We start from the raw sequence: 26666 nt of genomic DNA, 5'->3' as shown, positions 1-26666 counted from the left end.
AACGTTGTTAAAAAAGTAAAACCATGTTTTTGAGGAAATTTACCAGTTGTAATATCATATTTTAAAGGTGGTGTGTGTTAATTTTAGCGGAATCTAGTGGCGATATTGCGAATTGCAACCAACAGCCCATCCAATTGAATGTGGGCCCCATGTCCTATCTAGGCAGGATGGGTTCCATATGGGCATGGGCAATAAATGTGGGTCACATATATATGTTAGACCATGTGGGATGATAATATGGGACCCTTATAGGACCTATTTTGGCAAAATAATTTTATTCTTGAAATAAATCTTCGAACATTAAAACTCTTTACCTAGTTTATATGGCAGGTTAAATATTTTACCAGATTAACATTATCTGGCTAATAAATTAAATAAATTGCATTTACCTTTTGCAACTGTTTAGCATTAACAGTTGTTTCAACGTTGAACAAACAAAACATTTCAACGTTGAAGATCGGTCATATGCCTGCTGGGTTTGTTATACAGTAACTAAATATATATAAAAAAAATAATTTGAACAAATGTAAATCACACGAGACACAATTTCTAAAGAATAAATGACAAGTTAGGAATTAATTCTATCACAAATTTATTTTGAGTGAAAACATGCAAAAGTGGTAGTATTTGACATCCAAAATATAACACTTAAAACACTTCACTCCTTCAGAAATCTGTATATGTAGCACCTGTATACTTTAGCCAGTAAATATATAAAAACAAATGGTTATGAAAAAAACTGAACGAAAAAAGCAACAATCACAAAAACAACTCATTCTTTCCAAGAAGTACCTTTGTATATAGTTAATATTCCTATGTGTGTACAATTTTAAGTCTGTGTATGTTTTCTAACACCATGAAACAAAAGTGATGAACCCTTTCATAAACCCTGGTTTCAGTCAGCAGTACAAAAACTTACCTTTAAACCAAACAGTTTATAGTACACGAAAGAAAAACGTTTGGAATTTCTTGGTACACTTTAAAAGAGTATTTGGAGAAATTCATTTACAAATCATATTAACTATTTAAAACAACTAACTGCATCCTTTTAAAGGTTTTTTTTTTAAGGCTTGCACAGTTTTTACAATAGGTAAGCTTAATTTTATAACCCATGTGCAACAGTGCCAGTTCTTTGCTTGTAGTGAACCTGTTTTTCCCATCAGAAATATTTTCAGTCATGAGGGACCTCACAGATCGAAATCAAAGGCAAATTGTAAAAAAATTTAAGGAAAAACAAAAACTTGGAAAAGGAATAAGCCAATTCTTTTCACTCCCCCTGTTGCAGTTACTACCACAAAGACTAAATAGATATATTGAAGTCTGTGCTGTGCAACACCTCCTAACCTTAATTTTCCTTACATAAACCCTGTTCCTACCGGTACAAACGAACACTTACTCTAGAGAGCTGCACGTATACTGTCATTCACAACTGTGAGCTTTACTGTATCACATGATGTCCAATTACTCATTCACTCACTCACATATGCATACAAACTTCTATCCCCCTTCCCTGCCTTCACATAACATCCACAAAGAACTCGCTGGGGTTGCCCATGGCCAAGTGGAAAGACTGTCGGGATGCGGTGAGCTCAGGGGGGACTGAGCCCAGGTCTCGGGTTGGCGGAGCTCCGGGAGGTCCCCCGGGGGTCATGGAGGGTGGAAAGGCAGGATGGTGGGGCAAAGTCGGTGTTTGTGGGTGTGGGGAACCAAGTGCTAAATGTGGGTGTGGATGCTGGGGAACCATCATGACCATCATTGGGTTATAAGAGATTGGGATTCCGGGCGGGTACGGGGCAAGGTGAGTGGGTGGGGCGCGATGAAGCGAGCGTTGACTTGAGCGACTATGTTCGCTAGGCGTGGCCGAGCCGTGGTCGCGCCTCAGACTGCTGCGAACAGAATAGTCTGATTCGCTACCGCTGCCAGAACGCGAGTCGGCCCCACCCCCGCCAGGAGATTTGTCGCCACGTGTGCTGCTGCCCGCCGTACTACCCGCCACACTTTTACTGCCCCTTCTCTTCTCTCCATCACTGCGTGTGGAGCCACTGCTGTGACTGCCTGAAAAAAGAGACACAACGACAGATTGCTTGTTTGTAATGACAAAGTCAACAATTTTTCCAGTTCTCAGTAAGTTTTTGCACAGAAGCAACATACAAAGTGTGCAGGATGGCTTGTTACCTTCACTGTGCTGGCTGCCTGCACTGCCTGGGCCGTAGCTGTAGCTGGAGAGCTCATGATAGGGAGGTGGTTGGGCGGTATAGGGGTGAGGGTACTGGTATGGAAAAGAATGGAGCAGGGGCCATGGTGTTGCCCCTGACAACGGAAGAGGAGCCAATGTATCTTGGTCTGAAGCACCACTGGAGCCATCATTATCGTTAAGAGAAAGATTGGCCATGTCTAACAAGTGAGAGAGAGATAAATCAAGCAAGGAGTCCACACATCATTTTGCTTTTTATCTAAAAGAGAGGAAAATTTGACGGTACTCACAATTTTCACAGTTGCTAAAGTCTCCAAATATGTAATAACACTGTTCGGAGAAGGTGATCTTGTTGACGGTGTGTCGGATGAAACCAGCCTTCAGTAGGTTACTGGCATATTTCCGAGCTTCGCGTCTATCTTGAAACCCATCGATGTGATGGTACAACCACTCAACCACATCGGAACCTACACACCCAAATACACACATTTAGACTTATTTGTATACACAATATACAAAATATGTTACATTTTATTTAAAAGAGGAGTGGAAAATCTGACCCAGGAAAGCGTTGGGAATGGTGATCTTCAGCCACATCCTGTCTCTGACCTCCAAGCCGGATTCTGGAGATGCCATGGCCTTAGCAACTGATGCCATATCAGAGCGCAAAGACAGATCAAATTCACCAAAGCCTAAGGACAGATGGAGGATTTATTTATTAGGTTTCTTTACATCATGTCATCTTCAAATGTTACAGAGCAGGGCTATGCCGCATACTTTCCTATTCATTGTTTATATAGTTATTTTAGAAAATCATAAACAGAACAAAGAAAAAAAAAATCAATGGGTCTCATTCACCAAGCATGCGTGAAATGTGCGTTTGGACCTTTTAACTTACAAATCATGAATCAACAAAAACTTTCATACTAAAAATTCTTCTAAATGTATGCAAAAACGTACGCAAAGAACAACTTAGACCACAGGTACGCAATAATCATGAACACGGATAAAGAACCCTAAAATATTATATTGTATATTTGTTTTTCATTGTTCTTGACTATTGCGTACGTGTGGTCTAAGTTGTTCTTACGTTTTTGCATACATTTAAAAAAATGTAGTATGAAAGTTTTTGTTGAATCATGATTTGTTAGTTAAAACCACTGATCTATATAAATGACTGGATTGCATGTAGAACGCTTAACATAACAGTGTGAGGTGAAGCCAGCGCAGAGTTCGAGCCGCCATCTTGGTATACACAACCGGCAGAGAGCGTCATTGACTTCCATAAATCATTTTTTAAATCAGTCACGCAAGATTACTTTTAGGATATGTGTACGTAAATTAACTGTTAATTCTGGTGTTATTTGCAATGTTTGTTTTAATCGGGCAGGAACATGGATTTATAAAAAAAACGTTAAGGTGAGTGGGTCTGCTGCGTTCTGTTAATGACACGGGTATAAATAAAGTTTTTTTGGACATTCCGCTACACGATCAGCGTTATTTCTCTAAATAAGTTGAGGTAACTTGTAAGTTTAGATAACATAAAACCAGCAAATTATTGCATGCACATATGGTACAAAGTATGATTATTTATTTAGATTTCAGAATGAGCACGTTTGTCATTAATTCTAAATATGCTGCGGTCTGTCTGCTGATCTGATACTGTAGTGAAGATGAATGTATAAAAACTAAAATGTACAACTTTCAGTAACTAACTATGTACATGCTTAGGACGTTTGTGTTGTAATAATGTACAGGGTAACTTCAGATATAAAAACGAAGACTAGTAAAGTGATGTTTTATCATTAAAATCTGATCGCGTCCATTGATTTAATAGAATGTTTGGGCATACCAACATGGCTGCGCGGTGGCTTCACAGTTGTGACGTCATGCGCAATCCAGTCATTTATATAGATCAGTGGTTAAAAGCACATTTTACGAACAAATTTGTGCGTACGCATTCTTAGTGAATGAGACCCAATTTCTCTATAAAAATACATTCATACATTAAAACAATGTTAAGGAAAAAAGAAATGCTTACGCTCGGTTTCAGTGACAGATGAACTGGAGGTGATTGTGCTGCTAGGGTAGGATGGATACGCCCCCGTCAGAGCTGCAGAATGGCTGATCCACGCTGCAGGATCAATGGGTCGGATTGGCTCATCTGACAGAAATAGGGGGGAAATTGGTTCATTTCTTTTGACATTTAACAGACATTTTCAGTAAAGTTTAGAATGACTTAAGAGTCTCACTGCATGGCAGGGTGAAATATCCTTGAGGAGCGGGGTCCCAACATTTTGCTACTGTGAGTATGATGGGTCTATGAAAATCAAGGTGACAAAATAACTTCTTTGTTTATATGCTTCTGTTTTCAAGTAATACTAAGTAAGTGCAAGGCAATTCTGTCATAGCTCACCCAGGTTTGTGCACAATCTCACGAAGGACCTTGACTGCATCATCATTACTCATGTTCTCAAAGTTGATGTCATTCACCTGAAAAAAACAAACAAATTTTAATCGAGATTATAAATGAAGAGTTTGGTTCCAAAACGCGATAAACGTCATTAAAAAAATAGTTACCACCAAAATTAGTATTGTATCTGGTCAGTATTAAAAAGTAAATTCTTAATTTTACGCAAAATCCGATGCCTGCTGTGTTATTCTGTCATCTTTTTCCAAACTGCAACAAACGCCAGTCTTCCTTCTCTGCAGAATGCAATAAATCTTCTCAACAAATCACAGCGCACCATTCCACGCATTGTAAACAATAATGGCGGTGCTTTGAATTCACACGAAATCCTAGTTTTCCTCATCTACTTTGTACTTGGTGATCAACAAACAAACAAAAACAAAAAAAGTAATTTTGATGGCATTAATAAACCTGTGGTTTTCTGTGAAGGGGAAGAAACGTAAACCATCAAAATCGAATAATTTACGCAAGAGGCACTCGGGAGACGGAAAAATGCCAGCTGTTGCTTGTTCTCCCGACAGCATCAAGCTTCTGTCATGCTAACATAAAACTTTTCATTATTTTACACGAAGTCAACAAATCGTGCAGGATCAAAACATTTTAAAGCTGATCGCTGTCAAAAAAGTTCAGCGACGCCGTCCCAAGGATGACAGCAGCAATGACAGTGTTCTTAATATGACAAAGTAAGTGTTTTGATTAATGCCATTAATGTCTATTTTTTTAAATCAGTGTATACCACTAGTCAACTAAATGAATTTAACATGGCAAAGATGAATGCACATTTTTATATTGATTCAATAGCATTTTGAAAAAAAACCTTGTCATGGATTTATTGCATTTTGCGGAAAAATCATCAATTTTTATAATAAATCTTTGAAAATTAAATTATGGATTTGAATTTTAAATGTTATTATAGCCTAAAGATGCTATGTGAAAGTTTGTACCAGAAAATAGTGGTTTTCATCTTGTCACTTTCTTGGTATAGAAACACATTTTTGGATTTATTGCGTTTTGGAACCAAACTCTTCAAATATGAATTAAAACAGATTTTTTTTGCATTCGATACAACCCTGCAGCATAAGTATCTTTTGTTTAAAGGTCGTAATGTTTGTGCTTTTAAATCAAATTTATGACTAATTTTATCAAATTTATGACTAGCCAATAACTTTAACAGGCATTATTGGTGGTTGTGTCACTCATCTAAATGACAGGCAGACCGCAGAGAACAGATCAGTAAAGATGTGGAAATCTCGCTGTCACACCATTACGCACACACACACACCTGCAGCAGCATGTCTCCAGGTTCAATGCGACCGTCAGCAGCCACAGCTCCTCCCTTCATAATAGAGCCGATGTAGATGCCTCCATCTCCCCTCTCGTTACTCTGACCCACGATACTGATGCCCAAGAAATTATATTTCTCTGTAGAACACAACAAAGACATTTTGGATCCATTAAATAGCCATTTATATGTAATAAATAAGGGAAAATGCACATAGAAAAACTGAAAACGGGGAGTAAAGTATGAAAAATAGCACTGACCCATGTTAAGAGTGACGGTAATAATGTTTAGAGACATGGTTGAATCAGTTACACTGCTGAAAGATGAAGCCTACAGTAAAACACAAACAGGAACAGGTGTTAGTTATAAAATTATTATATCTAATCTTTTAGATACAAAAATTGAAAAGCTTTAGAGACATATTTACCCTCTCCATCCGGGGGCGCTGTTTTCTGCGTCTGCGATGCCGTTTGAGCAATCTAGAAGCTGTGCTTTGCTCAGTGGAGCTACTGAACCTAATTTATCAAAATAATCAAAACATAGTCTGCAGTACTGACTAAAATGCTATCATGAACAAAGTACTGCATGATTAAAGATATGATAATTGGAATTGAATATGTCTCTGACCTGCTCATTGTATCATCATCATCTGAATCACAGAAGCTGGTGGTCTCCAGCTCACTGCTCATCACTGTGGTCGCACTCTCATACCCATCCAGGTGTCTGTCTATATGTGGCTGACCATTCATGCGTGGCCCTAACACTGAAACATGGGCAGGTGTATTGAAACACTATTTGTGTACTGTTAACTTATTGAAACATTTTATAATACATCACAAAAACTGTATCTACGGGTGTATCTTACCACGTTGCTCTAAGTTCTCTCTGGGGCGAGGCTTCTCTCTCCTGAAAGACACAACTGACTCGGTCTCTGTCTGATCATCTAGGCTCTCCAGACTGCCTACAGTGTTGGGACTACACACAAACAAAATCAGTTTAAACCTTGCATAAACCGTTTAAAAACCAACTGAAACAAAAAAAACACATTCATTTGTCCCATAGCCTTTAGGACAGGGGTCTCCAACCTTTCTTCACATTGGATAAAACAATCTGGAGGGCTACTTTTTTATATGGTTTACACAAAACATTTTTCTTTTATTGGTGTTTTTTATTTTATTTTACTTGTTGATATGTTTTATCATTGTTTAAAGGTGCAGTGTGTAGATTTTAGCGGCATCTAGTGGTGAGGTTGCAAATTGCACCCATCACTTTCGAAGCACATAGAGAAGCTACGGTAGCGGTCACAGGACAAACATGTCATCGTCTGAGACAACATAGTGACAAATGTGCTCTGTACAGCAGTTTGTCCATTTAGGGCTACTGTAGAAGCATGATTACACAAAATGGCAGCTTCCATGTAAGGGGACCCACTGTGTATGTAGATAAAAACAGCACATATTAAGGTAATAAAAACAATAGTTAATTTTGTAAGGGTTTATACACCGCTGAAATCATTGTTATGTATATTATATTGCATTGCTGTCAAAAGATCCTTCTTAAATTTACACACTGAACCTTTAAAATGTCAACATACATAAAAGACGCCAAGCTAATAAAAAATATGTAATAAATACATTTTAAAATTAAGGCTATTAATAGAATGTGCTTTGGTGGGCAACTCACAGACTCCGTGCGGGCAACCCGGTGCCCGCAGGCAACATGTTGGAAAGACTGCTTTAGGATTATTGCAAAAAGCAATTAAGTTTATGACACTTGCACGTTTTGTCCAACATGATAATCTTTTTAAATGAACACAATTTTTATAAATTTTGTTGTTCATTTTTTTCTAGTAAATGTATTTAGACTTTAAAATACATAGAAGTTAAAGTCTCCTCCCTTTCACAGGAAGTTGTGGATAATAGGGACTGTTAGAGTGGATCAGCACTTCGAATTTTCACCGAAAGCGGTAGAGTAAACCATGCGGGTGCTTTAATGATACTCATTTCAACATACTACAATTTGGGCCATACTAATTTTTTTCAGACTACAAGTCGCTCTGAAGTATAAGTCGCATCAATCAAAAATGCGTCATGAAGATGAAAAAACATGTTTAATTCGCAGTGGACTATACGTCGCGTTTATTTAGAAAATTATTTCACAAAATCAAAGCCGAAGAACAGACATTTAATCTGGAAAGGCAAGTTATTCAACTAAATAATAGCAGACAGAACAGCAGGCTGAATAGATGTCCATACTTTAACGTAATACAAACAGTTATTTACATGATACACAATAGCATACAGAACATACCTGGAAAGTTGAATAGGCTAAATGAACAGAACAAGCCAATGCGCATCAAGTTTGCAGGCTCGTCATGCCACATCCATTGAATAACATAAATACAGGAACAGCATAAAGCAGACTCTCGCAGCTGTAGACGGTTATGGTTTCTCTTGGTTCATATATGTAAAAATTAATTCATACTGACTTACAAGTCACACCTGACTATAAGTCGCAGGACCAGCTAAACTATGAAAAAAAGTGTGACTTATAGTTCGGAAAATTCGGTACTATTTAGAATAGATAGCAGGTGAATTGGGACGTTATGTCACTGATTCCCATTCCCCACCATTTTAGTATGATAAATCAAACTTTAAAAGTGACATTCAATGGCAGATTAACTGAGACGGAGATGAACCTACTGGAAGGAAGGGGGTCTTGAGTCTCCGATGCCCCCTGTCCTCTCAGCTGGAGGTGGAGGCAGAGGAGGAGGGGGAGGTGAGGGCTGAGGCTGGACCTCTACTGGAGGGGCTGGAGGCTCTGCTACAGGGGTATCTGAGGACACCAGCTAAAGAAAACGGAGAGAGAGGGTGAATAAGAGAAGGGGAAATGTAAATGTGATCCCTAAAAAACAAGGAAGAAAGTACTAAAATGAGAAGTATGGGAAAATATCCAATGTCACAGTAAAAACACCAATTATTTTTACTCAACACACACTCGTGGTGTCTTTATTGAAATGGGGAAAAACTGATCACACAATGCTTTAGGTCAAACATATCAAGTGTCGGGTTTTGCGTAACTACAATTTGAATGACAAACAAGTTGGAGTCGGCCTTGGCTGTTGATGGACAGAAAACTGTATTCGGCTCTAGTTGAAACACTTAAATAGAAAATTGCAAAATAACTGTACTTCATTACATCATTAATCTTTACTTTTCTATAATAAAATACTATTTGAAATACATGCAGTTAAAGCCTTTTTTAATGATCAACTTTAATAATGTGTTAAAGGCATGAACATGAAAATAGAAAAAAACAGCTGATATGTTATAAAAGGTTAGAAATACAGTGTCATATTTTGTATTTTTTTTCTGTCTTCATAATGGATGTTAAGTTATTGTACACTCTTTCTCAAGGGACCTTGAGCCATATTGACAGTAGTCTACTATTTCCATCCCAGTGGGTCTGGTTTCTCCACATCTTTTGATTTAAGAACCTGCTTTTCTTTGAGAGCTTTTAGACCAGGATGGATTTCAATCTCGGTAAAGGGGCTGACAGACACACACACACACACACACACACACAAACACTTAGTGTGCTTTCGAGATTCACTGTCAAGTAAATCAGAACTGAGCTGAATGGTGGATTTAAGTTAAAGGATTACTCCACTTTCTTAAAAAAATCTAGATAAATTTACTCAGGCCTATGTCATCTAAAATGTTGATGTATTTTTTATTCAGTTGAGAAGAAATTACGTTTTTTAAGAAAAACATTCCATGATTTTTCCCAATTTAAAAGACTTTATTGGACCTTGGACAGTTTTAATTCAGTTTAACGCAGCTTCAAAGGGCTCTAGACGATCCCAAACCAGACATAAGGGTCTTCTCTCGCATTTTCAGCACGAAAAATAAAAAATATGCCAATTTAAACCACAACTTCTCGTCTTGCACCAGCATGTGAAGCGCCATCACAACCTCACGTAATGCGTCATTACGTTAAAAGGTCACACAATGACATATGCAAAACTACCGCCCCAGTGTTTACAAGTGTGGAGAAAGAGGACCGTTCCGACTTTGTTGTATGTGGATTGATACCAATTAGTGTGAGTTTATTGTTTAAAATGGTCTGCAAATGTGCGTTTTACATTTGTGACACATGACCTTTTGACGTCATTACGCATTACGTGAGGTTGTGCTAGCCAGATGAGAAGTTGTGGTTTAATGCCCTGTTTACACGTACATGGTTATTCTTAAAAACGGAGAGATTTACCTTCGTTTGTGTCCCTCGTTTACACGCAAATGGACAACTTGCCTGAAACCGATTGTTTCTAAAAACTCCGGCCAGAGTGGAGATATTGAAAATCTTCGGTTGCACGGTCGCATGTAAACTGAGACAAACGGATGTTTAAGCAGGCAACGTCACAGAGTATGCGCCAGAGCTCGCACCTACGTCAAAAGTGCGATCTATGTTTACATGTGACTGCTACTCTGAACGCTTCCAAGATCACAGTTATGTTCGTGCAAACTCGTTTCGTGTGTTTGTATTTGCAAATACAGCTGCTCCATTATGTCGAGGAGCAGAGACGAGTGCTCGGAGGTCAGCAATTTTACGTGTGTTTGACTTCATGCGCGCTTGCAAGAACCGACAGACGGATGATGTCAAAGTACCGTGAGAGCGATTCGAAATTAGACCTCTACGTGTTATTCCTCAACTCGCTCTCGCGATACTTTGACATCAACGATCACCTACTGTAACAACTCCTCCCTCCAACACGAAGAACCAGTTCGCATCACCACCAGCCCTGCCGGTGATTTGCTTACGTGGGCTTGAGCTTCTCTTGATGGCATATATGCACGGGTACGTGTAAATAAACACTTTTCTGAAAACTGACATGTGTGCACGATATTATTTTTGAAACCGGAGAGGTTGAAATGTCCGCTTATGAAAATAGCCGTCCACGTGTAAACATAGCCTAAAAGTGCTTTTTTTCTTGCCAAAAAAAAAACCATTCGTTTTGCTAGATAAGACCCTTATTCCTCGTTTGGGATCGTTTAGAGCCCTTTAAAGCTGCATTGAATTTGTAATTTTAAAACGCATTGAAACTGTAAACTGTTGAGGTCCAAATCCTGGAATGTTTTCCTCAAAAAACGTAATTTCTTCTCGACTGAACAAAAAAAATACATCAACATTTTGGATGACATGGGCCTGAGTAAACTACAAGGATTTAATTTTTTTAAGAAAGTGGAGTAATCCTTTAACTGTTCTGATTCGCTACAGGACTAAAGAGCTTTGAAGAGGTTGATCAAGATTGATGAGGTTGATAAACAAAACTAATGTTGGAAAGAAAACAATAATTGTTGATTGACTGAAAGAACTGGAACAGTAACAGATGGAGAAATTAAGTGCTTACCCAGGACACAACCCTGCCATTGAAGCAGGGTAGCTTGGCGTTGTCATCTGAGATCTCCTCCTTCACCACCCTGAGCAGAAACACAGTTAACATAAACAAAGTGAGATTCTCAAAAACAGAAAATATAAGTACACATATTTTAAATAATTTCCACAGAGATCTCCACAGACCTACCCGTATATCTTCCACATTTTTTAATGCATTTAGTGTAATTTCACTGTGATGACATCAAATATTTTCAAAGCTGAAATACAATTGTCCACTCACTGTATGATTTGATAATCTTCATCTGTAACTTTCTACGTTTTAAACATCATGCAGTCTTTATATGTATTGAAATAGTATTAGTATTATCTAGTTAGTATTTGTATTATCTGTACTTTTTAACTCTTTCCCCGCCATTGACGAGATAACTCGTCAATTAAGAGAAAACGCTTCCCTGTCAATGACGAGAATTTCCGGCTTTCCGCAATACCGCTACTAGGGATGTTCACATTGACCGTTTAACCGTTAACCGAAGGTAAGAATTTATGACCGATTGACATTATCAGTTAAAATAAAAAAATATTTCTTAATACATGGTGCGTGTTGTCATGAGCCGACAGACATTTCGCCATTTTTCTATCTTTAATTTGTGAATGTCCTGTAAATGGCACAAATGATTGCTGCCCTGACGGTCTGATAAACTATTTTGTATGAGAAATCATTTGTATGCGCATTTGGAAGCTGAACGGAGACGCGCGCGTGTCCGCGCAAGATGACGCGGTCTGTCTTGCGCACATCCGGACAGACGTTCGCTGATGGCCTCTGACCCTAACCATAAACATCTCTCGTTTTGCACAAACGGAGAAAGACGACGCAAAACCAAAACTTTCTGAAAAGAGTACTGCTTTAGAAATGACCACTGTGGTAGATGAAACGGAGACAATCTGCCCTTTGGATATTAATCCTCTGGACCGATCGTGTGCTTTTTAATAAGGTAATGTTGCGTGAATATCTGATAATGTATGAATCCTGGTTCTGTTGTTGATCTGTCGCTGCTGTTTGCACGTTCAAATTAAATGTTTTGTTTTTACTAGTTCACAGACAACTGTCAACTGTATTTTTACTAAATGACAATTTCATATTAAAATCTTATAAGTTAACGGTTAATGTTCGGTTTAGAAGCTACGGTTGTCGGTCGGGAAAATTAACTGATATGAGTATCCCTAACCGCTACTATCCACTTCTGCAACTTATACAACCCAGAAGTAGCGCCTCACGTGATAAGTATAAGTCGCACCTGACTATAAGTCGCAGGACCAGTCAAACTATGAAAAAAGTGTGACTTATAATCCGGAAAATACGGCAAATGATGACAGAATTTTTATTTTTGGGTGAACTATCCCTTAACAGCAAAGAGGTCCCCAGTACGTGTCCAGTCTGGGTCAAACAGCCTCCCAGGAAACCTGTGCTGTGTTAAAGGAATAGTCTACTCATTTTCAATATTAAAATATGTTATTACCTTAACTAAGAATTGTTGATACATCCCTCTATCATCTGTGTGTGTGCACGTAAGCGCTGGAGCGCGCTGCGACGCTACGATAGCATTTAGCTTAACCCCATTCATTCAATGCTGCCATTTAGAGATAAAGTTAGAAGTGGCCAGGCACATCAACGTTTTTCCTATTTGGGACGAGTAGTTGTGCGAGCAGGTTTGGTGGTGCAAAGTGGAACGTAGCGCTTTTCTGGGCGGATTTAGAAGAGTGGCTGTGTTTTGTGGCGTGGTAGCACTTTTGGGAGTACTTCGACTCGGCGCAGTAACACCCTCCCTCTCCCATTATGAGAGTGAGAAGGGGAGCGGACTTTTCAGGCGAGTCGAAGTACTCCCAAAAGTGCTATTACGCCATAAAATATAGTTCCTCTTTTAAATCCGCTTAGAAAAGCGCTATGTTTTATTTTGTACCACCAAACTTGCTCGTATAACTACTCATCTTAAATAGGAAAAACGTTGATGTGTGTTTGGTGTTTGGTGTCCTTCATGTGTCAGCATGGGTTTACACTAGATAAATCGCCTGCGATTATCATGCGTATCTCATCAGTAAATCCGGTTTCGTGATTATCGCCCCCACCTAGTTTACAGTGGTACTCTGGTTTCCTCAAAAGTCCAAACACACTAGGTGAATTAGAGATGATAAATTGGCTTTTCCCCAATTTGTGTAGAGATCAAATTTGTGTGTAGATTAACCAGTTCTTGCCATGAATATAGCAAAATATGTGAATTGGTACAAAAATTATATGGCATTACTAAATAAGTATGGCATTACTAAATAAATAACAACTATATAAATTATGAAGGAAAATGAAGGCATTTAAAAATGTCTAAAAACAAACTTCATCAACAATACCACCCCCAAACCTGCTAATGTCGCTAATCTAAAGGAATAGCTATTCCAAAATTAAAAACTGTATTTAATTTTTTCACTTTCATGCGATCCAAAATGTATATAACTTACTTTCTTCAGCTGAGCACAGTATCTTTAAAGGGCACATATTATGCCCATTTTTACAAGATGTAATATAAGTCTCAGGTGTGCCTAGACTGCGTCTGTGAAGTTTCCCCACAGATTATTTGTTATGTCCAAAATCCCCATATTTGGGTGGAAGCAAAAAAGCACAGTTTTTATGTGTTTACCTTTAAATGCAAATGAGAAACAGCTCCTCACTCCCCTATAGACACTTTTACAGCCCACGTGATCAAATAGCCTGCGCGCGCATTTAGGCAACAGAAGTGCTGTTATTCCCCACTGGTTCTAACGTGAGCAACTCAGAAAGTTTATTAAAATGGTTTCCCAGCATCAAAATGTCTGGTTGTTGCATTTGGTTGCACTAATTAATATACTAATATATATATATACTAATATATATATATGTATCTGGCAACTTTATTTTTGGCCATCTGCTAACGTCTTCTATCCACTCCACTATAGTACACGGATCTGGTCGCTTTTTTAAAATAACTTTATGTGTCTGTGTTGCTTCACTGCTGATTCTTGCCATACTTCCGTTGCCAAACAGCGCGCACATAAGTTGCCACGTCATCATTGTGTACAAACAGTAAAAGGGTCTATCAGCAGACAGTGAGCACTTTCCGTTAAAAATAGATCTTATTTCTGTTAATTACAGTTTGGGGTAATAGTATATTTAGCCGCATTTGTGTTACAATGTGCTAACAAACACATTTAGAAAGGCTTTTGGGTCAAATTAACCAGTCTGTGGGTGGGGCTTTGTTTGGATGATGTTACATTAAACAAATATTCCATTTTCTTAAAAGAAAAATCCAGATAATTTACTCACCACCATGTCATCCAAAATGTTGATGTCTTTCTTTGTTCAGTCGAGAAGAAATTATGTTTTTTGAGGAAAACATTGCAGGATTTTTCTCATTTTAATGGACCTTAAATGCGGAGTCCATGATGTTTGAAAGCCAATGTTGATATTTGAAATCACCTAAACAAACACGCCCCTACCCCAATAGAATCTGGACATTCTGTTGATAGACCCTCCCCACACATACACAACCCGGTATTTGATTTGATTTTATTGGCTAAAAGTGTGTTTTGGTAGTCGGCCCGTCTCCTTTTCCAACGCGTTTTTCAAACATCGTGGACTCCGCCTTTAATAGAGCCCAACATTTAATACTTAACACTTAACAGTTTTTTTCAACGGAGCCTCAAAGGACTACAAACGATCCCAAACGAGGCACAAGTGTCCCATCCAGCAAAACGACCGTCATCTTTGACAAGAAAAAAAATCCACCCCCAAACCACAACTTCTCGTCCAGATCCAGTCGTGATGCGTCAGCGCGACCCCACGCAATACGCCATGACGTCAAGAGGTCACAGAAGACGAACGCGAAACTCCGCCCCAGTGTTTACAAGTGTGTTGAAAGAGGACCGTTCCTACATTGTTGTATGTCAACTGATACTAATCAATGTCTTTGTGTCAGTTTATTGTTTACAATGGTCCGCAAATGTGCATTTTATATATGTAGCACATGACCTCCCTACGTCACTAAGCATTTACGTTACGTCGCGCTGGACCGGATCTGGACGAGAAGTTGTGGTTTAAAGGTGGATATTTTTTGTTTTTGTTTTCAAAAATGACGGTCGTTTCACTGGATGGGACCCTTATGCCTCGTTTGGGATCATTTATAGTCCTTTGAAACTCCGTTGAAAAAAACTGTTAAGTGTTGAGTTAAGTATTAAATGTTGGGCTCTATTAAAGTCCATTAAAATGAGAAAAATCCTGCAATGTTTTCCTCAAAAAACATAATTTCTTCTCGACTGAACAAAGAAAGACATCAACATTTTGGATGACATGGTGGTGAGTAAATTATCTGGATTTTTCTTTTAAGAAAATGGAATATTCCTTTAACAAGAGAATCAAAACAGCAGGTCTAATGAGACTGCTTTGGTTAAACAGGAATTAAACAAGAAAGAGAGGGTCGGAGCCGATGGTGTAGTGGGCAGCGCTCCGACATGTGGTGCTTTCGCACTTTCGGCGACCTGAGTTCGATTTCCGGCTCGTGGTTATTTGCCGATCCCATACCCCTCTCTCCTCCCTGTACTTTCCTATCCTCTCCTAACCTCACTGTTGAATAAAGGCAAAAACTGGCCAAAAAAGAAAAAGAAAGAAAGGGTGGATTTTTTCATTGTAGGGTTGTTTGTTCACACACTGCCAACACACATTTATGTCCAAACACCTTGTAAAAGTGGATTTTGCATAATATGTGCTCTTTAACTCTTCCCTAACACAGCGGTTCTCAATTCCAGTCCGCGGGACCCCCCTCCCAGAATGTTTTAGATGTCTCCATATATAAAAACACCTGATTGAGTTCATCAGCTTGTTAATGTGTTAATTAAGGAGCCTTAGTAACACTTCAGAGTGGGAGAGATTATAGGCGTGTTGTTATATTTGCGCTCCCTACTGCTGTGACATCATACAAGTGCTTTACATTCCCATACATTCATTTATTTCTCAGTCCCCAACTAAATTAAAATTGACCACCACAAATAGATGTTTGCACATCGCGTTATCACTACCTCTGTTTCACATGACAATTTCTGTACAAACCCTGTGGCGTCAGTCGACGGCGCTTTGCTGAGCCTCATTTAACTCTTTCCCCGCCAGCGTTTTTAAAAAAAAGTTGCCAGCCAGCGCCAGCATTTTTCATGATTTTCACAAAAGTTTAATGCCTTCCAGAAAATGTTCTTCTTTAAATATATAAACATATAATATACCAAATGAAAGAACCCTCTGCTTTCAAACAAAAAAAAAGGTTTCATCCTACCTTCATTAGTTCTCTTGTGATCACCTCTCAAACATGGGTAGGTTTCTTCAAAAACACCCAATTTTGAGCAAAAAGCTGAGATAATTCAATTTTTGCGAAGGACTTTTGATAGAGATCAGATGCAGAGCGATCTTTAAAACATACACAGAGTTCTTTCTCTTTCACGTGAGGCGCTACTTCCGGGTTGTATAAGTTGCGGAAGTGCGCCACCTGGTGGATAATAGCGGTATTGCGGAAAGACGGAAAATCTCGTCATTGGCGGGGAAGTGTTTTCTCTTAATTTACGAGGTGTCTCGTCAATGGCGGCGAAAGAGTTAAGTTGCATATAAGCATATATGCGGACATGCGTGCGCAAATGTGCCGCCACAAACTGCAAGTCTGGTAAAAACTGGTATGGCATTCCTGATTCTCAACCTGTGGATGTTTTTCCATCTCTAAAAAGGAGTTTAGGAACTTACAGCGGAGCACAGATGAGATGACAACAGGTTTGCTCGAGACAGCACAAGCTAGCACAAAGGTAAAGCTAATCTTTTACATTATAGCGATGACGCTGGTAGTGAAGATTCTCTCAGACCAATCAGTGATCTACAGTGTTTTCGCGTCACGTTTTGGTAACAGCTTGGCTTGCATGGAACCCTAACGGAGGCGGTACTAAAAAAAGTATTGGATACTATACTGTACCCAGTGGAAAAGCCCCCAAAAGTAAGCCGCCTGACCCAAACTGTGGGGTACTGTGCAATAAAAAAGCACCAATATCAGACCCTCCAGAAAAACGCATTTATGCGATCGCATGAATTAATGCATAATCAGCCAAAGTCCGCATATTTATGCTGGGGACGCATTTTTTCAAATACGCCGCACTTTCGCAGCATAAATTAGAGATTTCCGTGCGCAAAATATGCGGGGCTTGCATGATTTAATAATCCCTGCATTTTCGTAACAAAAATCACATATCTCTTAGCAGAAAGTTGAAAAATTTTGCATTTACCTCACGCAAGCGCAGCCATGTCCCCTGTTGCCATGGGAACGTTATGAAGTGACGTGAACATCAAGTTCCCGCAAATTCATCACATAAAATTGCATAAATATCCTGCATATTCTATCGCATTTTTTAAGAAAACGTGCTGCAAGATCAAGGATTTTTTGCCCGCAATCATTACAAAAAAACTCTTTTTTTTTCTGGAAGGACTGCAATATATTCAACCTATACCTAAACCTCACTTGACAAGCAAAAAAGTAAGTTCAGAACTTGTGCAAACCAAGTTACAATTCATCCCACCAATTTTGTACATATATACATAAAATTGACGACAAATGTATACTTTACAATTGTCTGTTAAAATATTTGAAAATGGTGCTCTAGTAATAGGAAAACAAAACTGATAGGAAATATCAACTGTAATCTAAAGCAGGGGTTTTCAAACTGTGGGTCAGGACCCACTTGTTGGTCGCACAGTGGGATAAGGTGGGTCATGCAAAATCGCGGTGAATGAGACACAAAAATAAAAAAAAACAGTTTAGACCAAAAATTGACTAACAATGACCAGATTTTTATGTTATAGCATAATGCTGTGTTTACACCAGCCGCGGAAGAGGTAGAGGCGCGAATTTCAATGTTAAGTCAATGTGAAGACGCGTTGACGCTTGTCTGGAGGTCTCACGGCGTGAATGAGGCGTTTGGTGCAGCGCCGAAGACGCGATTCCACCTTATTCGCACGTCTAGTTTGCTCGAATTGAGCTCCTACCGCAGTACGCGCGAATGGTGCTTTTTGGCATTTTGTGTTTGACGCAAATTTGCAGCTGATGGCCTAGTTGAAAAATGTTAACTTTGCCGGAATTTCGCCAATCAGGAGCCTGCTTGCTGCTGTGGCGGCAGCCCCGCCCGGAGTCACTCATTCAACCTGAAGGAATGCTTGATATTGTCCGTAAGCACTAAGCAGTCACCCGGAGCTATACGACACAAGTTCATATTTCTATAGAGACAGGAATAAAAAAGACCTCGCTTGGAAGAGTGTCAGTGAGGACATCGGGCAACCTGGTAAGTTGTAAATACACATTTCACTTTTGAGTCACGTGACGTTTATCGACCCGCGCCGTTTATTTCCCCCCTATAGTAAGGTTACCAAATACAAACCGGTAACTCTCTCTCGATAATTGCACAATCAACATCAGCCATCTTGCAAACAGACACTGCATAGCACTTGCCCCTCCCACAAGAAGCAGATTTTGCCTCTGACGCGCGTCAAATGCTTGCTTTTTACACGCGTCTACTTCGCTTGAAGCGGCAAACTAGGCGCGGTAGATGCGATTTTGACGCCTCAAACGCGGTTGGTGTAAACGCAGCATAAGATATTGCAATTAAACTTACAGTTAATTCATAAACTGACAAAGAAAATAGAAAAAACTTTATTTTCATTAAAAGAAAATATGTTGGTGGGTCCTCGAATAGATTAGACCTTTTTAAATGGGTCGCGAAATAAAAAGTTTGGGGACCCCTGATCTAAAGGAACATTAAATGCAGCAAGAATGTAGACGTCCCCCATGCGTACCCTTTCTCTCTCACTCACTCTCTTTCTGTTGATTCTATTCCAGACACTGAGCAAATGGTCTGTCTCCAACCTCCAACCATTACCCTCCCCAAACGCAGCAACCCAACCTGTCCTCTACCACACACAGTCAGACTGACAGCTGGCTTTACACACTGCAAATCACCACAGCAGCATCGCAGAGCTGCTGCCTGCTCTCTAGCCCACTCCACTACCAGATCATCTTACATCCAGATCCAAAGCCATTCAACAATAATACGCGCACGTCCACCCCTTTCCACAATAGCAGAAACTGGCTAGACACAGACAGCCTTTCTGCCAAGACAGAAAATTAGAAAAGACAGTCTTTCCAACTTGTTTCACTAATCAAATCTAATCCAAATTCAGTCAAATTTATTTAACAGTCATTTGGGCTGTAAAATGGTCATTTGCAAATCCCATTTCCTTACTTCTTATAGACGGTTTCATCGGGCACACCTGCGCTTACGCGATACACGTCTGGATGCGAACTTTACTTCCGGTTTCGTTTTTTTTTAATGGTCTGACTAGTTGCTAAACTGATCTCTTGAACAAATGCCTCGTCGAAAATAAAAATGTTTTGGTTTCCTAGGTAATCTATGTGTTGTTTTTGCTTGTTATATAAATAAACTAAGTTTAAAGTACTTTGTTGTTATTTATTCTTAGCGGAGTTTACCGGAAGTTACGTGCGGATCACAACATCCGCTTGTTTATGTTGTTACTGCTGAAACGTCTATAGACGGTTTTGGTTGGCCCGAAGTGAACTTCATCGATCTGGCTAGTGGCTAAACTCTGGAACAAAATCCTTATCGAAAATAAAATGTTTCGATTTCGTAAAAACAAGGGGAGAGAGCGAGGATGGATCATTACGCTACATTATTACTATGCTCGCTTGTACCGTTTAATCTTAGCCGCTGTACTCTGCTTTTTATGTTATGTTATGTGCTTCTATTAATGTAAACTGCTTTGAAACAATTAAACAATTGCTATATAAATAAATTGTAATTTAATTATCGCTTTGAATAGAGATTTGGCAGCCTAGCAAGAATTCAAGTATATGTAGGTAACATTGTATACATTAATTTTACACAGTAACGTTAACTCAGTGTACTATTTGATACGCTTTAGTAGATAGGATATCTGAACGAAGGTACTATACCTATCATTTATTTTGGTTGTTATCAAAAATAAACTACTATAAAAGGACTCTTTTATTGATTCTCTACCGGAAGTTACGTTTGGTCCACGTTTGTTTATGTCGTCACCGCTAAACCGTCTGTTTATTATGAGAGCGTAGGGTTTGTATTTGTAGGCTTTGTTGTAAAAATAATAATAAATGTAGCCTTATTCAAAAAACATCTGCATTATCTCATAGCATTCAGTTAAATAACATTAGATAATAGTAAACAGTAACATAGGTAAACTCGACAGGTTAAAGGGATAGTTCACTTTAAAATGAAAATTTTGTCATCATTTACTCATCCTCATGTTGTTCTAAACCTGTATGATTTTTTCCCCTGATGAACACAAAAAAAGATATTTTGATAAATGATGGTAAACACACAGCAGTAGGTGACCATAGACTTCCATAGTAGGAAAAATATTTTGGAAGTATTGTGATAAATGACTAAGAAAATATTTTGATAAATGATGGTAAAGCACACAGTTGACGGTACCCATTAAATTCCATCATATTTTTTTATTTCTACTATGGAAGTCTATGGTCAATTACTGCTGTGTGTTTACCATTATTTCTCAAAATATCTTCTTTTGTGTTTATCAGAAAAAAGAAATGCATACAAGTTTAGAACAACACGAGGATGAGTAAATTATGACAAAAATTGTAATTTTAAAGTGAACTATCCCTTTAAAATAAATGCATAGTCAATGCATTATGCATAACATTTTACAGTTCTTTTAATGTCTTTGATTTCATTTTTGAGCAAGTAAACATAAGTATAAGATGTCAAACTGATAGAAATTCACAGCCAGATGATAACATCCTAATTTGCAAAGATTACCACATATATGCTAGCAGCATCTGGAGAATGCATAACTGACGGGTATATGCAAAAGATTTATTGCCTACATTCTGTCAGTGACGGAGGACTCAAATACACGGTCTAAGACAAAAAACTTAATTTTTACTATATAAAATAAAAGAGAGAAATATAATCTTACATGTATAATCTTACATCAACATATTGAGTAAATATGACTAACTTATACTTGTTTAAAATATCCACATCGCCATCATTCAAGAATGCCTGAACTAATTTATACACGAATAAGTTAAACGTTAGACGGCACAATACACTAACAGTATAAAAGTGAATGACGAGAAAGTTTTATCGAGGTAGCATCGTATTGAATAAATTCATGGGGTCCGCGAATCATTTCGGACCCAAAGATTATAAGTTAAGTAAGTTACCGGCTAGACCACCCAGACTACTGTCGCTCCCGAGGAAAACATTTACCAACCCACACAAACATCTGGCACAACATAAGCAAATCTTTATCAGATAATAAAGTGCATAAAAACATTGAAAATTCGTAAAGGGCTTTTGTTATGGCTACTTCGCTATCTTTGCAGCCCCGGATGCCACACTCACTACTCACCCGAAGTCCTGGTCCATAGACTTGAAAAAAAACTTGTAGTTCGGTTTGTTCAAGACCTGTTTAAAATCCAGCAAAGTGATTTTCTCAGCACCGATGGGAATCTTCACCAAGTACGGAGTCTCCTCTTCGTCAATGTGATAAATGATTTTAGTCTCCGCCATATTTCCTAAACAGATTTTCCCTTGTTCTTGAAAAGTATGGAAGAGGCAGCGGCTATCCTGCTAATGTTAGCCAGCGCTCCAGTGAAGGGGGTTGAGGAAAGTCGTTTAGACCACAATACTGCTATCCAACAAGACTTCCCTGACCAGTAACGTTACCTAAAAACCGCGCTACGTTGGCTAACTCGCGTTTCTCAAACACTTATACGTCGCATGATTCAGTTTGTTAAAATGATATAAACACACTTAAGCCAGTTATCCTGTAACAACATTCCCCACCTACAAAAACACATGGGGGATTTGAAATAGTTTTCTTCGGCGTGTGACGAAACAGAGGCGCCCAGTCACACGCTATCAGGACGTCCCACTCGTGCACTCATGTCCATGCGAGTGTTGTTCTAGTAGTCTGGCAGTTTTCAGCGTGTGATAGGGGATGAAAGTTAAAGCGCACCCTTGTGAGAAATTTTTGTCCGTTTTTGGATGGCTTCCAGACAGTTTAAGCCATAAACGATACGTTTAGGATTGAGGTCGCCATGGTAATAGTGCGAATTAAGTTCATGAACACAGCAAATCGTCTATGGAAAGTATTACCATCTCCAAGATTATTTGTACAAATGGAAGATATAAAGTATAAAAAAATAAGTCAAAAGTCAAATTAATTGGCCTGTTGATTATTCAACACTTACTGTTGTAAATTACAGCTTTTTTGTGAATAGCCTACTCCAAATTCTAGTAAATCATAACATGACTCTGATTTTTTTGTGCACACACAATATATAAGGGGATAGTATTACTATGGAAGTCAATGGGGCCTCTGATATCGGTTTGGTTACAAACATTCCTCAAAATATCTTTCTTTGTGTTTATCAGAAAAAAAAATACAGGTTTGTAACAACATGAGAGTGAGGAAATAATGATAAATTATAAATTTCATGGTTCTCAACTTTTACTCTCGAGATCCACTTTCCTGCAGAGTTTTGGCCCGTTTACACGAAGAAAAGACGCAGATATTTCCCTGCAGTTTGGCCTCTCATTTACACGAAAACCTCATTTTTATTAGGGCTTTTTCAATTAATCGTTGTTTTTTACGTGGTCAATTCAAAATCGATTCTTAAAACCCACAAATTCGTTTTTCCCCATATTTATTTCCGCAAACATTGAACGTAACATTAACGTTAATCTAATCACTAGTCTTCAGCACTCTCTTTTTTTCCTTGCGCGATGTTACCAAGGAGCGAGAGGCGAGCCTGTCATTCATTCATTCATTCAGTCTTTATTCTAATATATTCTAATATAATATAATATTTTATATAATCTATATTCATTGAGTGGAATCGAAAAATCGAGTATAAAAATTGGCCCGAGAATTGGAATTGAATCGAGAATCGAAATCCAATCGATTTGATAGCTTGTGAATCGAAATTGAATCGATCTCGAACATCTGAATCGATACCCAGCCCTAGTTTTTATCGCAGATTATTTCTAAAACCTTCGGCCAAAGTGGAGATTTCTGATAACCCCGGTTATGTGTTGCCGTGTCAACTGGGAGAAACGGGGTTTTAGGTTCTGAAACGTCACTTTATGCGCCAGAAAATGCTTGATGTCATGTGAGCGCCCTATGAAAGGAACAGGAAGTCGGTCGTGTTATTCGTTGTTGTTGAGCATTTTGATTGGCTTGCCTGGCTTTATTCCTCTCCCTACACTGCTGCCCATATGTTTGGCATAGTTATTATGGCGCAGTGTATTTATGCATTTTGATGTAAATTATACGTTTTTTTGAAACTATGTTGTGTGCAAGTATTATTGAAAACAGTGGCGGGGAAATATTCATTTCTCTAAATACCCGGCTATGTGTACGTGCAACCAAATAATCCGTTTGCAATCGTATTGATAGCTCAATCGTATTGAAAAGCCTTCATGTAAACACCTTAATCAATACGATTGAGGACGATCGGATGCAAATTTGGATCGTACTGAAGGGGGTAGTGTACTCCGATCTATGATCCGATCCCCAGGAGAAAAGTATGCTTATAAATGCGTGAGTCGTAGTATTTTCTCAATCGGATGCAAAAATGTTCTCAAGTTCACGTCTTATATTGAACTCTTATATCACATGATTCTCGTCACAGAAACACGCAATAGCAAGGTATAGTGGCATCACGCATTATTAAGGTAAGGGGTAACGCGATGTATATTCTGCCGCGTTTATGTGTACTTTTAAAACATTAGGCTACTTAAAGCAATAAAATAGCGTTGTAACTTTTAAAAAGTGTGTTTTCATATCTGAAAACTTCTTAAGAACAACTTTCTTCAACTGCACTTTGACTTTAATCCAGAGATAAAGCCTGCCTTGAACTCGACGAGAGATGGTGTCCGCAGCGTAGCGTTGCCAAGTCCTCTGCTTTTTATCAAGTTTAGATTTGAGCTACTTTTTAAACGGTTTCCAACAGTTTTTTTTCTGCGGGTTGAAGATGAAAGTATTTCGTTCATTAGTTATTGGTATTTGGGCTGTGAATAGTCATTGGGATGCTTTTGGGATAGTTTTGAATGTCCATTTGGGATGGTTCTGATATGCGAATCTGGCAACCCTGGCTGTGCGCTTGCGCAGATGTTTGGTTCGGATTCTACAGAATGTACATATAAACAAACATTTTAATCAGATTGCAATGTTTAGGGTGCATGTAAACTGTATCATCGTAACCTTCAATCATATTAAATTCAATCGGATTTACAAAATTTTGTGCATGTAAACATAGCCAATGTGGCCTTTAACTTCAGTCCTGATCAAACACACCTGAGCAAGGTAATCAAGGTCTTCAGGAATACCAGAAAATTGCAGGCAGGTGAGTTTGATTAGGGTTAGTACTAAACTCAGGAAAGTGGATCTCGAGGGCCAAAGTTGAGAACCTCTGCCTTAGACTATTTATTTAAAAAATACATTAGTTTTGGCCACTGTTGACAAGGCACATACATCTTGAGAGAATAATGCCCTTTATTTACTAAACAAATGGATAAATATTCACATAAACAGCAGGGAAATCATAATAAATTCACATAGTCCGAAAGTATTTGGACACCTTTAGGCCACACATATGGTATAACTGTAACTGTAGACATTTCACGACTTTTCTAAACTTCTGCATGTTACCCATTGGTCCCAAGGTGTCCCTAATAGAGTTACCACAGACGTAGTTAACTGCATTAACTATAAAACATATTTATGCATTTATAAAGGATATACGTTCATGTCCTTCAACTCCTAATTATGAAAGATACTTGGCCCAAACACAACCCCAACAACACAAGTCAACACAAACATAATCCAGAAAATGACAGCAAACATCTGAACACACATCAATGTCTTCTTGTGTTTCCTAAGAGCTTCCATCTCTTGATGCAGCAACTCAGGCGGCTGTACCCTTTCTGTACCTTCACCCATCTGCTCTACCCTTAAACTAACAGTGGGCAAGATTATGAAGCGGGTATCTCTCTCGCCCACAGACAGCACTACCCGTTGGGTCACCGTGGCCATCCGGGCAGAAACTGAGACAGGCAGACGGAATGCTATTGGAGGGAGTTGGGAGAGAATCCGTGAGTTGCAGGGAAGTGAGTGTGCATCGCCACCTAGCAGTGGGGTGGAGTGACGGCAGAGGGGACACGAGATTGAGGGGGTGCTGTTGGGGTCCGGAGGGTGCAGAGGAGTTAGCTGGATTTTGCGAAGACACTCTGTGCAGAAGACATGAAGGCATTCCAGCATGCGCGGGAGTTTGGAGTCCTGGTCATACTCCTGATAGCAGACTGGGCATTCCACTTCTGGAGATTCTGTAGTGTTGGACACCTCGGCTTGTGCAGGAGTGGGAAGAGTCTCTGACATGATGAAGGATTTGATGGTTGCAAAGACAGAGGATATGTGGCTTGCCAAGTCTTCCTCTTCTGAATTCACCTAGATAAAAGATACTGTTTTAGTGTAAGAGCTATACAAGATACTGTTTAGCTTTTTTTAACTACAAAGCTGTTTGATAAGAGGGTCCCTTATCTAGTTTATATAGTTTTTACATGAGAAGTGGGATTGACAAAAATTACTTAACAAGCACTTGGATTTCCTGTGTATATGTATAACGTTTCGAACCCCCAAATATGATGAACCATTGTAAGGGACCCCTTACAATTGATATATTTTTAGGTAGGCCTATAACAAATATAACTGCCTACAGTTAATAATGGTGGATGTATGAACCTGTAGAAAAACATTTTCAATTCAATTTATTTTTACTGCAACGACTGTAACTATATATTTTGTGTCATATAGCAGCTTTTAAGGATATATTGCATATTGAATAATGAAAACACAGATAGAAAGCAAATACCTAAACAATTTTTCCTCTGAAATTTTCTGGGGAGCTCCATGGGCCCCAGTTTGGAAACCCCTGTTCTAAATGAATCATCTTTACATATTCATTATATTAAAGGCGGAGTGCACAATGTTTGAAAAACGCTTTAGAAAAGGAGACGGGCCGACTACCAAAACACACTTATAGCCAATCAGCAGTAAGGAGCGTGTCTATGGTTCATATGGTACAACTTTATGCCACCACATTTACACAAGTTGAAATGAAAAAGACCTTCACAACCAAAAC

At 38.8% G+C, this 26666-nt stretch overlaps 2 protein-coding genes across 2 annotated transcripts; both read right to left on the bottom strand.

The window, feature by feature from the left end:
• Nucleotides 1–575: 575 nt before the first annotated feature.
• On the bottom strand, nucleotides 576–22525 carry dvl2 (dishevelled segment polarity protein 2). The gene is made up of 15 exons (XM_055197778.2): nucleotides 21872–22525; nucleotides 11357–11426; nucleotides 8649–8794; nucleotides 6812–6921; nucleotides 6574–6709; nucleotides 6374–6461; nucleotides 6207–6276; nucleotides 5947–6086; nucleotides 4611–4687; nucleotides 4447–4514; nucleotides 4236–4358; nucleotides 2755–2886; nucleotides 2485–2661; nucleotides 2176–2394; nucleotides 576–2055 (listed from the first exon to the last, which is right to left on the bottom strand). The coding sequence occupies exons 1-15, from the start codon at nucleotides 22030–22032 to the stop codon at nucleotides 1517–1519; spliced, it is 2256 nt and encodes a 751-aa protein (XP_055053753.1). The 5' UTR covers nucleotides 22033–22525; the 3' UTR covers nucleotides 576–1516.
• Nucleotides 22526–24849: 2324 nt separating this feature from the next.
• Nucleotides 24850–25968, bottom strand: LOC129446320 (uncharacterized). The gene has a single exon (XM_055207302.2). It carries the CDS (start codon nucleotides 25901–25903, stop codon nucleotides 25289–25291), a length of 615 nt encoding a protein of 204 aa, XP_055063277.1. The 5' UTR covers nucleotides 25904–25968; the 3' UTR covers nucleotides 24850–25288.
• Nucleotides 25969–26666: the final 698 nt, after the last annotated feature.

Source organism: Misgurnus anguillicaudatus, chromosome 21 (assembly GCF_027580225.2).
Source record: "Misgurnus anguillicaudatus chromosome 21, ASM2758022v2, whole genome shotgun sequence".
NCBI classification, from domain to species: Eukaryota; Metazoa; Chordata; class Actinopteri; order Cypriniformes; family Cobitidae; genus Misgurnus; species Misgurnus anguillicaudatus.
The sequence above is the reverse complement of the archived record's forward strand: the minus strand, read 5'-3'. Positions and strand labels throughout refer to the sequence as shown.

Bases quoted from the DNA above. Each gene is read 5' to 3' on its own strand.
- dvl2 (XM_055197778.2), bottom strand. From the start codon at position 22,032: ATGGCGGAGACTAAAATCATTTATCACATTGACGAAGAGGAGACTCCG. The intron at 4,688-5,946 runs GTGTGTGTGTGT...TGTTTTTTTCAG, and splicing joins CTGGAGACATGCTGCTGCAG to GTGAATGACATCAACTTTGA. The intron at 2,056-2,175 runs GTAACAAGCCAT...CTCTTTTTTCAG, and splicing joins AGGCAGCCAGCACAGTGAAG to GCAGTCACAGCAGTGGCTCC.
- LOC129446320 (XM_055207302.2), bottom strand. From the start codon at position 25,903: ATGTCAGAGACTCTTCCCACTCCTGCACAAGCCGAGGTGTCCAACACT.